The following is a 12,334-nucleotide window of genomic DNA, read 5'->3' as shown; positions in this document are numbered from 1 at the left end:
CCCACACCCATGCCCTATTCTTTCTTTTTCTCCTTCTCTAGTCTTTTCTTGCACTCATTTATGTAGTGCCCTCGTTTCCTGTGCAATGGTGACACTTTTCCTTCTTTTTAGGCTTATCACCTTATTTCTCTGCATCCTTACTTAAGGATTCTAATTTTGGCTTATAGCCACCATGCAAAGAAGCTTTACCTTTGCCTTTCTGATTTTTGGCAACAAAAGTTTGGTCACCAACTCACATAACAGATTTGTTTTACCTAGACTGCTCTTCTTTGCAAGAGTACTGAAACTAGCTCATCAAATGTAAGGGCATTTGGATTTCCCTTCATCATGAGTCTACGGGTAGAGGCAAAACTCTGATAAGACTCTGGCAATGCATTGAGAACTATGGGCACTAATGTACTATCAGGATATATCTCATCCACACTAGCAAACTACTCCTTAAAATCTTTGATCCTGGTCAAGAAGCTATCCATTGAGTCTCCCTCATTCATGTGCTCAGACTCTAACTGTTTACGCAGATATGCAACACATGCTTCATTGCGCACCTGTATAATGCAGCAAGTGCACTCCATGCCTATTTTGAAGTCTTACATGACCGAATATGAGGAATAATGCTTCACAGAAAGTGCAAGCAATGCATGTGCCTATGCATCTCTTCCATCCCATCTCGTTTGAGCAGCAGTGGGAGGTATTGGTGGTGCATGTGGAGGAGCCACATCTATATCAGATTCTACTTCAGATGTACCTACAGCACCTGGTTGCACTGGTACTTGTAAAACAGGAGGAGTTTCACTACCACTGACCACATTCCAAAGGCCTTTAGCAACCAATACATGCCTCATCATATAGGACCACAATGGGTAGTTAGCCCCATCAAGTTTTTCCTCAACAGACAACATGTTGAATACATCACTACTACTAGCCATGACTTTCTACCAAATGTAAAATCTTTCAACACACTGGAAGTACTAAGTATTCACACTAAATGCAACCTTGGATGGCTACCAAGCTGACTGAATCACTTGCAAAGTGTATGAAAAATAACACATAGTAGAGAATAATCTTACTGGTAAAAGTATGATGGTCGATGTTGTTGAAGACACTGTAGATACTGCTACACACCAAATCTTTACCGCTACACAACCCAGACACCCAAAATCGAGTAGAGCCAATCCAAAATGATGCCTCTCCAGAACGTCCGTAGTAGTGCCCAAAATGTGCTCGAATCGCACCACGGACCCTGAAAATTTCGTATACTTTGTATACAGAACACTATAGGATATACCTTCTTCTCGTAAGAGGATATCTCAATCGGAGACAGAAAAACAGGTTTGTGAGGAGGGAGGCAGACTACTAGATCAAGTGTCAAGGAAGCTAGCTCTGATACCAATTGTTGGAATTAGAGTTAGGGTTGCAACAATGCACACACACAAGATAGAGAAGCTTGAGAGCACACAAACTCACTAGATTAGAATGAACAAATATGTGTTAGACACAAAAGAATGAACAAATATGTGTTAGATACAAAAGATAAGTACACATCCCAAAATGAGTAGATAAGAGGGTGTTCATACGCACGGGGGAAAAAACCTCGTATAATGAGGGAAAAAACGCCCCGCGGTCCTAAGTGTGTTCACACACATCACTACCATATAATGCTACAATGACTAGCTTAAACAAGAGATATTAGGGTTGATCAAATGAGATTAAGCAATTTATTAGCATAATGACAACATGAATATGAAAAGTGGGAGTGTACTCTTTTGCATTAGATTAGAGCCTTTAAATAGGCATGATAAAATGGATTAAAAGATGATTAAGAACTAATCCACTCCATAATCTCCCTAGATTTGAGCACCATAAAAAAGAGCACCTTTGCCTTTGAGTGCAAACAAGATCCTCCAGCCACTAGCTTCTCATCACGAGTTTCTTTAACTCATTTGGACGGCTAAATGGATCATGTTATCCCTTGCTAATATTAGCTTTTGACCTTTAAGACCTATTGCCCTTAGCCCCAATGCCACATACATGGTCATGGGTAAAAAATGTTTGTGATTGTTGTACATATGAGAGAAGAAATCATAAAGTGTTAGGATATAAATGTGTAGTGCATGCAAGAGAACACTCATAATAAGTACGACCTTTTACATCAAAGAACTTTAAAACTAAAATTAAAACAATGATATATTATTGATGTGATACAATAGATGGAAAATCCCCATACCTATGTGCTCTTGTGAAAGGGAGCTTTGATGGATATGATCCAAATTCCTGAGACAAAGATTGTATGCTATCTTGTATACATGGGGTGGCCGTGCTTGGCTGATGAATTATGTAAAGAAGGGGTTAGTTTGTATCTATGTAGCTTATATATGCAGGGTTCCTGAGACAAAGATTGTATGCTAGCTTGTATACATGGGGTGGCCGTGCTGCTTGGCTGATGAATTATGCAAAGAAGGGGTTAGTTTGTATCTATGTAGCTTATATATGCAGGGCATGACTCACGGTCATAGTTTGTGCCATCGTGCGTTTGGTGTAGCTCATAGTGATGATTGTTGAATTGTGTGGAGAAGGGGATGGTCCTTTATCTATATAGACTTGCCATGACATGCCTGGCGGTCATAGTCTATACCATGGTGCATGGTGTAGACTCCGCTCATCAAGATGTACTAGCAACTACAAATCAACTATACCTCCTCTTCCATGGCCATCTAGACTCATCTTAGGCTAGTATCAACAAAGTTTCTTTCGTCCAAATTCAAATATATATGTATAAAGTATTTTATAGGTTAGTATCAACAAAGTTTCTTTGGTCAGAATTCAAATATATATGTATAAAGTGTTTCATAGGTTATAGTATCAACAAAGTTTCTTTGGTCATACTTTAAATATATATGTATGATATCCTTAGGTTTGTGTCAACAAAGTTTCTTTGGTGAGAATTCAAATATATATGTGTAAAGTTTTTCATGATATCCTTAGGTTAGTATCAACAAAGTTTCTTTGGTCAAAATTCAAATATATATGTATAAAGTTTCTTTGGTCAGAATTTAGAATTCAAATATGTATGTATAAAGTTTCTTTGGTCAAAATTCAAATATATATGTATAAAGTATCTTTGGCGCCATAATTCGAACATATATGTATAAAGTTTTTCATGATATCCTTACCTCAAACATAGGAATGGCACATGAGGACAAATGCTTGGCCAAAGAAGTGACCAGAACCTTATCTATAGCCCCTCACAAGTGAAGTTTTTTGACCTTACATTTATTGACAACTTCACGCCACATAATAGGATGTACAATACATATAAATATGTGCTAGTGCAAAAAGTGTCATATTCTTACACATCTAGCAAAAGTGTTGCACTCATATCCCTAATAGCTATTTGAAATGTTTTTAGAACTTGTTGATTTTTTTCTCTAAAACAATGCAAAAAAGTGTCATATTCCTATACATATACCAAAATGGCTATTTTGAAATATTTTAATAGTGTAGAACTTGTTGATTTTTTTCTCTAAAACAATAATCCATGGGTACCTTCATATTGCTTATCATGCAGCATTCAACATTCTAGCTATTAGTTTGGGAGAATAAGCATTTAAATATACCACAATTTCTAGAGATTGAACTTGTTGATTTTTTTCTCTAAAACAATAATCCATGGGTACCTTCATATTGCTTATCATGCAGCATTCAACATTCTAGCTATTAGTTTGGGAGAATAAGCATTTAAATATACCACAGTTTCTAGAGATTGAACTTTACAAGTCTCTAATGGTCTTTCCAAGCCATCATATTGGTTAAAGAGGAGCCATATGATTTCTAAAGTTTAAACATTATTGGTTTCCAGTGGTCCTTCTATACGATAAGATGATGTAGGTTCATACATTGCCACAAACACAAGATCGAGTTTGGCTAAGAGTGCTAATGTTGTGGCACCACACTGCCTTTCCCATGCATCTATCAAATAGTCTTATGAGATGCATAAATGTGTAAATTACATAAGAGCCCTTGCGAATATAACCTTGTTAGGACCATGTCACTTATCGCTTTAGCAACTTTGCTTGGCCCTACCTCCAAAGACAAGTAGGCAAGGAGCTTAGTTAGTCAGGTGAGCCTCCTACATCTGCATGGAACATCCACTATATAAACCATCAAGATCCTGTGTGAAGAGTCCCATGGCCCCTAGAATTAACTTAGGATGCAAGCCTAACACTCCGTAGGGTTGGCGATTGAGTCAAACCTCCATGAGTGCACTGTCTACTTGTGAAATGTCAGCGTGAATGTTGTATTTACTCTTGAAATCATTAGACTCATTTGACAGGAAGAAAAGATTCCAAGTGACCTCATAGATCATGTCATTTGAACATATCATTTGCACTTTGGGTGTTGGGTTAGTAAAGTAGTGACAATGTGTAGCACGTTCTTTAATTCGTAAGGTAGCAAGCTAACCACTTTGCCTTGAGTCAGATGACAAAAGAGTTAGTCCAAAGATTAGTAGTCTCAATAGATAGAGAGGGAACTACAGATCGAGACTTTGTAGTGGTGGCAAGCAACTTGATTGAGACTTTGTAGTGGCAAGCAACCCGATCGAGTCTTGTGGGTGGCACGAGCATACACACTTGATGACCTTACATACACACTTGTTGATAAGCTTACCTACATAAGTGGTGTAGCTTATAGCTAGTTAGAAACATAAATTTTTTTATCAAAAACATTAGGAATATAAGGGTGGGTTCAGATAAGGCGGCAGCCAACAAGCTGCCGCCTTCCTGCCGTGCAATCGCAGAGTGCCCCATGGCACTCTGCGTTCACAGCGGGCGGTGGAAATCCACCCCCCCTTGCCACGTCATGGACCCGTTGGGTTGATAATGTGCCGACCCCCCCCCCCCCCCTCGCCCAAAACGGCTTCCAACCTGCAACATTTCCAAAAACGGATTCCAGCATTCCCAACGGATGATTTTCCCAACGGCCTTTTTCCCAACGGCCACTTTCCACTTTCGAACGTCCATTTTCCAACGTCCCTCCCCCCCCAACACCCTTCAATTTCCTATAAATTAAAGGGTCTAGGGTGAGATTTTGTACTCTCTAGAATTTCTAGAGAACATAATAATAAGCTTCACAATTTCCATTCTCCAAGGTGCTTACATGCACTTCAATCATGCTTTCTTTTTATCCACCCATTTACCTTTCTTTTAATGTTTTTGTGGTACACTTGCCATGCCTTTGACATTGTGTGCTTTTGTTTTTCTTTTAGGGGTGTGCGAAAAGGGCGGGAGGCAACGTGAAGCGAGCGCACAAGGTGACCCCTCACAAACCGCATTTCCATTATCATGACTTATGTATGTGTTTTTATTTTATGTGGTGCTAATATTCTCTTCGTGTTTGATGTAGGTACTATGGATTCCAACACGAGCCATGAAATTGATTCATCGCAACAACGAGGCGACGATGATCCTATTTTCTCCCAAACTTCTCTCCCGCACTCTAATTTCTATTCATTTCCCCCTCCTCCTTTTCATGTGCCACCCCATGGCTTCCAAGCCATGCTCAATTCTCCTTCCTTCTCTCCAAACTCTCCCTTCATGTTTCGCCCCCCCCCATTCACCTATGGTAGCGCAACCTCCTAATCGATCATCCCCCCTAGGTATCCCAAACATGGGTTCCATTCCCAATTCCCTAGGAAGCCAACCATCACCCAACTCACTCAATAACCCCCCTTTATCTTCTCAACCAAAGCGAGTTCGTGGCATGAGGAAGGAGCCTAGCGATGAGGAGATTGTGTTAGAGACCCAACCTGCGCCAAAGAAACCCAGGAACTCCAAAAAGAAGGTGGTGGTGGACTTGGGGGAAGATGACGACAACGACAATAAGAAAAGCAAGTGGCAAGAATTTTGGGTTGACCAACTCATTCATGTCAGGGGGGGCATGAGTGAGGAGTTCAACAATCCTGGGAAACAAGGGGTCAACTTGTGGGCAAAGGTGGCCACAAAGCTAGCCGGCATTTACCCTGATTTCAATAAGGATAGTGAAAGTTGTCGCAAGAAGTGGCAAGCGGTGCTAGCAAAATATAGAGTGGACAAAGCTCACAACTCGGTATCTGGCAATGACAGGAGGCACACATGTAAATGGTTCGATGTGGTGGATGAGTATTACCACGATAGAGCCACGGTCACTCCTCTTAGCCACGCTTCTTCATCAACAATGGATGATGCTACTTTCCCCGGCGGTGACAAGGATGAAGTAACTATAGCACTAGATGACGAGAAGCCACAAGCACCCATGTCCTCAAGTCGTCGAGTGACTCCCAAGTATGAGGAATCTTTGGCCACAATGGCCGATACTGGGAAACATCTATTGGACCATCTCAAGGAGACCTCTAGCCAAAATGTTGCCTTGGAGAGGGAGCGACTGAAGATATTGGCAGGATTGCATGCCACAATGAGTGAATTCCTTAAGGAAGGAAGGGGGGGCAACAAGTAGCCTTGGCGGAGGAAATTCTTGTTATTATTATTGTATGAGTTTATAAAGTTTGGGATCTCGACGTTGCTTTGTTCCTATGCGTTTGTATGGATTTATGAATGTTTCTAAGCTCCTAAGAAGCATGTTAAGCTGAGAATTTAATATGTATCAACTTGTTTTGGATTTGCAGGTGACAATGGGCATGTCCAAAGACATTGCACTCTATTGTGCGTGGTTGTGTTCTATAGCGATCTATGAATTGCTTAAAGAACCAAGCATGCACAATGATGAGTGCATAGTGCAGACTTGGTTGCATGTTACCGAATGCATGGCACGATCTGTGAGGTTGAGGAAGATTGCGAACCGTAGGAGGGGTCATGAACACAGACAAGCGTGGGCATATCCACGGCCTCAAGGCTTTGTAAAATGCTATCTCCTAAGTGCTTATAGTGCTACCATGTTCAAGCGGCGTCTTAGGGTTAGCAAAGAAACCTTTCATTACCTTTGTGGGAGTCTAGCACCATTCATGCAAAAGAAAACCACAAACTTTCGTGCGCCTGTGTCTATTCAAGATAGGGTAGCCATTGCTCTAAGCAGACTTGCTACAGGAGATGGACTACTGGGCCTTGGTGACACCTATGGTTGCGCTAAGAGCACATGTTGTGAAATAATCCTTGCATTTTCCAAGGCAATTGTGAAATCGGGTCTCCGGAATATGTACATAAGATGGCCTTCAAGATCTCGGCTACTAGCAACTTTAGCACGAGAGTTTGAGGCACTTAGGGGAATTCCCTACGTCGTTGGTGCGATAGATGGTTCTCACATCCCCATCATTGCACCCCGTGACAACCATGTTGACTACTTCAATCGGAAAGGGTTCCACTCTATTTTGCTACAACTAACAGTAGCCGCCAATTGCTCAGTATGGAATTATGATGTCGGTTGGGCCGGATCAGCGCATGACTCCTTGAACTTCTCCAGAAGTGATATAGGGCAAGCATGTGCAAGGGGCGAGCTGGGTAACTATTGTTTGGTTGGCGACTGTGCTTACCCCGCACGGCCATACATGTTAGTGCCTTTCAAAGGATGCAAGGAAGGGTTGACACGTCTAAAGTACCATTGGAATTTCATTCAATCGAGCACAAGGATGCCAGTTGAGAGAGCGTTTGGTATGCTCAAGGCAAGGTTTCGCATCTTGCTAAAAAGATGTGACATGAATCTACGTCATGTCCCAGATCTTGTTGCGGCTTGTCTTGTGCTACACAACATTTGTATCCAACATGGAGAGTCTTTTGATATGGAGTGGGTACGTGAGGCGGAAGCAGAATTGGCAGCATGCTCTGGACGTGTAGAAGAGGATCGAAGAGCAATAGCTACCTCCATGAGGGAGCTTCAAGCAATACGTGAAGTTGACATAGAGGATGCAATGGAGCGCGCTCAAGGAGGCAATGAAGGGGGTGCGAGTGACCTTGGAGTTGGCTCGGAGCGGCGAGATAGTCTTGCCCGAACAATGTATAGAGAGCAAGCAAGGATGAATGTAGCACAAGTTTTTGGAAGGGCGGCTTTAGAGGAGCTGGAGTCACCTACCAACTCCGATTAATCCTTTGTAATACATGTCTTTTGTCTGGCTTATTGTGGTTTGTAGTGTGGCTTCTTTATTTTTGTATTTACACTATGCTTTGTGGACATAATATAGCTTTGTTCTATGGTTTTTGGTATGGTGTTTACTCTTTCTTCCGCCGCCCCCCAGTGTTCACAGTGGGCGGCGGAAGAAGTCAGGCTCCCTTTTACTTCCCCCTCCCTATGTGAACACTTGGACGGCGGAAGTGTGCATTTTGTAAGAGTACCACCTGGAAAAGTGTGTTTGAGAGTATGTTTTCCGCCGCTCCAATGTGAACCCGCCCTAAAAATATTCCTGTTCTCTCACTCCACTCTCTCTCACACGTGTAGAATTTCTGCTCTTGCCACAATCTTGTGTGAAGCAGCCCGTCTCATCTGGCAGTGTGGCACCTAGGTAAAGGGGAAGAAATGGCAACAAGTTGCAACTGCAGGCTAAGCTTCTCATCAGCACTGTGTGCAGTCCCCCCTACTTGTCGGAAAGCTGCGCCTATCTTTTCTTCTGCACGCCCAGGCATTACCACCATCACTGCCCGCCCACTTTCTCTGTCTGCAAAGCCCACCTCTTCCTCGCCTGTTTCCTCTGTCACCAGAGCTATGGCGAACGAGACCACGGTGGAAGAAAAGCTTGGCGTCCGAGTGGAGCGAAACCCCCCTGAATCTCGACTTTCCGAGCTCGGCGTCCGGTCTTGGCCCAAGTAAGTCTCCATCTCTTTCGATTTTTCGTTTATTACTTTCTTTGCTATGGGAACCAGCCATGGGAACCTTAATCTGGATCTATTTGGAGTTATACACGGCTTCAGAAATAACAATTTACCGTGAAAAGAAAGATAAAATGGATCAGGTGAGCAACATGTAGGAAAGGGTTTCCACCATCTCCATCTCTGCAAGCGGGTGTTAGGTTGTCTTAACATATGCATCAGATATGCACATAGCATTTACATCATTTTGTTTAATGTACTTTTTCCTGCGTATGCGTGCCCATTGCAGATGGGGATGTCCTCCAAGCAAGTTCCCATGGACCTACTCGGGCACAGAGACATGCTACCTCCTCAAAGGCAAGGTGAGAGTTTATGGGGAAGGCTCATCAGAGTATGTGGAGATCGGTGCCGGCGACTTAGTCGTCTTTCCCAATGGCATGAGCTGCACTTGGGAGGTATCTGAAGCTGTTGACAAGCATTACTCTTTCTCTTAGAGGGAAAATCACTTTCTATGAAGAATGGGCTCTGTGTTCAACATGGTTTTGCATTAACTTGCCACCATCGACTTCAGTTTGCGTCATGGTGCCCTCATTATGAAAACTTCGTATATACTTATATGCTTAAAGGATTGGCAGACGTAGAGGTCTTGTTAAGAAAACTCTGCATGTACTTACTTGTTCACAATGGATGGGAGATCACACATAATAATAATAAGCTGATAATGAATTCGAACTAGAATACTCGGGCAGATGGGGTTGTGTTTTCTGCGTCGATATTGTTTTGAATGACTTTGTGTAAGCTTGTTGAGAAATTATCTTGCCACCCTTTCTTGATCATAGCTAAGTCATATTGTTTTTGGAGCAGAGAATTATAATAATTTTGGTTTCGAAAAGCTCGCTTTGGTAGAAATCTCGAGAGATTTCTCTCAGAGACTACTTGCATGTACATGTGGTGAAGTTAACCATTTTGACTGTTGCTACACTAACCATCTACAGTCATTAAACCATCTACTGTTGGTATGGCGGGAAGAGGTGGCCCTTTAAAACTATAATCTTAAGAGGAATGTACCATCCCTTTGTTTAGGAAAGCACACCTTCAGCAATGAAAGTGGATGAGAGTGAATTGTTACAGAGCCGAATATCATACGACACCCGACAGGCGGGTGCGAAACGACCCAGCTGCAAGGGGACATTGTGGGGAAATGAGTTGTGTTCCAAATGAGAAATATGACAAATCGTCAATGGCTAGCAGAGTCTCGTCGTTGAGATTGTTGTGAATTAAGCTGAGCAGAGTGAGGCTGTGCAAGTTAGCAAGAGTCGATGGAACCACTTCTATGAACGTGTTCTGAGAGAAGCCAAATGACATTAACGCAGAATTGCTTAGTAACTCACCGGAATGTTGCCGAAAAGCTGTGTTTTGGTAGAGGAAGAAGGTGTCGATACGTGAGAGCTTGCCGAATTCCAAGGGATTCTGCTAGAGTTGTGAGGTCGAGGCACTCCAGAGTAGAATACATGCCGGCCTGTGGCTCTAGTAACGAACAGATGGCATATTGCTGATTTAACGGGGGATGTTCCACTAGCTTTCGTTGACGTCGAAGTGCTGGAGTGACGGAAGGTGGACTAATTCTCTCCGGCACAGAGCTGGAGGAGTTGCTGTAAGCCGTGAGCTCCTCAATGAACGTGGCAAATCTATGATTAATCTTCGTGAGTCGTGACTAGCTAGCTACTCAAGGTTTGGTTTAAAAAGCTTCTTTGATGGGTTCTTCCACTAATCTTTTCCTCAAATATGCATCATAACCATTATGACTTCCACTAGTAATTCCCCGAGAGGGTGAGGAGCAAAAAAACGGAAGGAGTTATGGAAAGCTTAACCTCCACCTCAATGATTATTAAGGAGGAAAAAATGGAAGGAGTTATATGGAAAGTTAACCTCCACCTCAATGATGCAAAGAGAATAAGAAAGAGAGAGATGAAAAAGAATATGGAGGGAGAGAAGTGAGCAAGTATACAATGCCATGCATAGACCGCAATCCACAAGCATATGGAATCATCAAGAGAGAAGAGAGCAAGGCAAGCATGCAAGCTAATGCAAAAACAGCTCAAGAACTCATCTCAAATTATAACAATGTGATTGTCCCTTATCTCATTATTGAAAATGTCTTATATACATGGTTTCATATTTAGAAGTTCTCGGCCACCCATGGTGTGTCCGGAAGTCCAAAAGCTAGCTACGCTAATTTCTAGGCTATGTATATTATTAAGCCAGCTAAATTCCATCATAGACAACAATACACGTCTTAGGCTCGGCTAGATTCCATAATCAATAATCCTTAAGTGCATACTGCAATTCTAATGATGGAAAGAAGTGCCAAATGCATGTTGAAAGTAATGTTAACCAAATGTGGGTAACATACCCCCCTCCTCCCCCTAATTTAGATTTCTTTATGAGAATTAGTGAAGAGTACAGTGGAAGTAGTTGGAGAAGTGGCATAAAAAGGTGTTACCTTGACTTCAAAAATTGTGGCTTGGTGTAGGACTTCAAGGAAGTCCAGCTTGAAGGCCATCTCAAACATGGTGATGAGATGCCGTCCTCTTTACGGTGGTAGTAGCCAAGGATTTATGGTACTCGCTAGTAGCCAAGGATTTACATCATTATGGCTCTTTGGCTAATGTCAAATGTGGGGCTTTGGCATCCTTTGCTAGAGAGGCATTTGTAGGGGAACTCCATCAATATGCGTGAAGAACTTGATGCTGGATTCACGAAAGGTTGAAGTGCATGCTCGGTGTTGCTCAATGAGTAAGTAGTTGAGGCATGTGCAAATGAATCTTGTAGCATTGCCATGTTTAGGGCTGCCTATTGTTTGGGTGGTTTGGCAGCAATGGAGAAATCGTGGTGGGAGGCTATTGGTGTTGTCAGTGTAGTCACTACAATAGGCAATGGAGAAGAAAGGGATGCGATGGTGAGTGTTTAACCACCATGATGTGAAGGAAATTGGTCACACTTGAAGATCATGGAGGTTCTTGTGTTTGTACATGGGTCATAGTATGGAGCATGCTTGTGTGAACCATCCAAGTGGAGTGGTTCATTTTTTCATCAGGTACCAAAAAAAACTGTGGCTTCTCTCACCTTATACATGGGCCATCTTGGTCTCTTGGGAGGCCTTGAATGTGGTGCATAAGGGCTTATAGGGCCCCTTAGCAAGGAGACCTAGGCCCTTTGTGAGGCATATGGGCCGTTGAAAAAGTGCCGCCCATCATCCTCTTCTTTGCCACCCTCTCCTCCACGCGCTTCAAGAAGGCGCATACACACAACAGCTCTTGCCGAAAGTCCAATTAGACATCCCCCAAATCATTTTTTTAAAATTTGGAAACCTCTGCCACCAACTCTGGCCATACAATGCTGGCTCAGTCCATATCAACAGTTGCAGCACTGTCCATGCAGAGTCTTCTAGGCACTCATTCTCGGTGGCACCGGCATCGAAATATGTCAACTGAGCTCGCATTAGTTCCAAAAAAAAAATATACCTCTATCCCTACTCATTTCAATAC

General features: G+C 42.5%; 3 protein-coding genes across 3 annotated transcripts; all 3 read left to right on the top strand.

The window, feature by feature from the left end:
* The first annotated feature begins 5,547 nt into the window (after window positions 1-5,547).
* On the top strand, window positions 5,548-6,564 carry LOC147604954 (uncharacterized). The gene has a single exon (XM_086793948.1). It carries the CDS (start codon window positions 5,617-5,619, stop codon window positions 6,487-6,489), a length of 873 nt encoding a protein of 290 aa, XP_086650074.1. The 5' UTR covers window positions 5,548-5,616; the 3' UTR covers window positions 6,490-6,564.
* A 654-nt stretch (window positions 6,565-7,218) lies between these two features.
* On the top strand, window positions 7,219-8,068 carry LOC147604953 (uncharacterized). Its single transcript, XM_086793913.1, has one exon. The coding sequence runs from the start codon at window positions 7,535-7,537 to the stop codon at window positions 8,066-8,068; it is 534 nt and encodes a 177-aa protein (XP_086650039.1). The 5' UTR covers window positions 7,219-7,534.
* Window positions 8,069-8,386: 318 nt separating this feature from the next.
* On the top strand, window positions 8,387-9,512 carry LOC147604952 (uncharacterized). Its single transcript, XM_086794131.1, has 2 exons — window positions 8,387-8,783; window positions 9,076-9,512. The coding sequence occupies exons 1-2, from the start codon at window positions 8,497-8,499 to the stop codon at window positions 9,278-9,280; spliced, it is 492 nt and encodes a 163-aa protein (XP_086650257.1). The 5' UTR covers window positions 8,387-8,496; the 3' UTR covers window positions 9,281-9,512.
* The last annotated feature ends 2,822 nt before the right edge of the window (window positions 9,513-12,334 follow it).

Source organism: Cibotium barometz, chromosome 60 (assembly GCF_041138505.1).
Source record: "Cibotium barometz isolate CiBa-2024 chromosome 60, ASM4113850v1, whole genome shotgun sequence".
In the NCBI taxonomy this organism is placed as follows: domain Eukaryota; kingdom Viridiplantae; phylum Streptophyta; class Polypodiopsida; order Cyatheales; family Cibotiaceae; genus Cibotium; species Cibotium barometz.
This window is presented reverse-complemented; position numbering and strand designations above follow the sequence as displayed.

Bases quoted from the DNA above. Each gene is read 5' to 3' on its own strand.
- LOC147604954 (XM_086793948.1), top strand. From the start codon at position 5,617: ATGGTAGCGCAACCTCCTAATCGATCATCCCCCCTAGGTATCCCAAAC.
- LOC147604952 (XM_086794131.1), top strand. From the start codon at position 8,497: ATGGCAACAAGTTGCAACTGCAGGCTAAGCTTCTCATCAGCACTGTGT. The intron at 8,784-9,075 runs GTAAGTCTCCAT...TGCCCATTGCAG, and splicing joins GGCGTCCGGTCTTGGCCCAA to ATGGGGATGTCCTCCAAGCA.
- LOC147604953 (XM_086793913.1), top strand. From the start codon at position 7,535: ATGTTAGTGCCTTTCAAAGGATGCAAGGAAGGGTTGACACGTCTAAAG.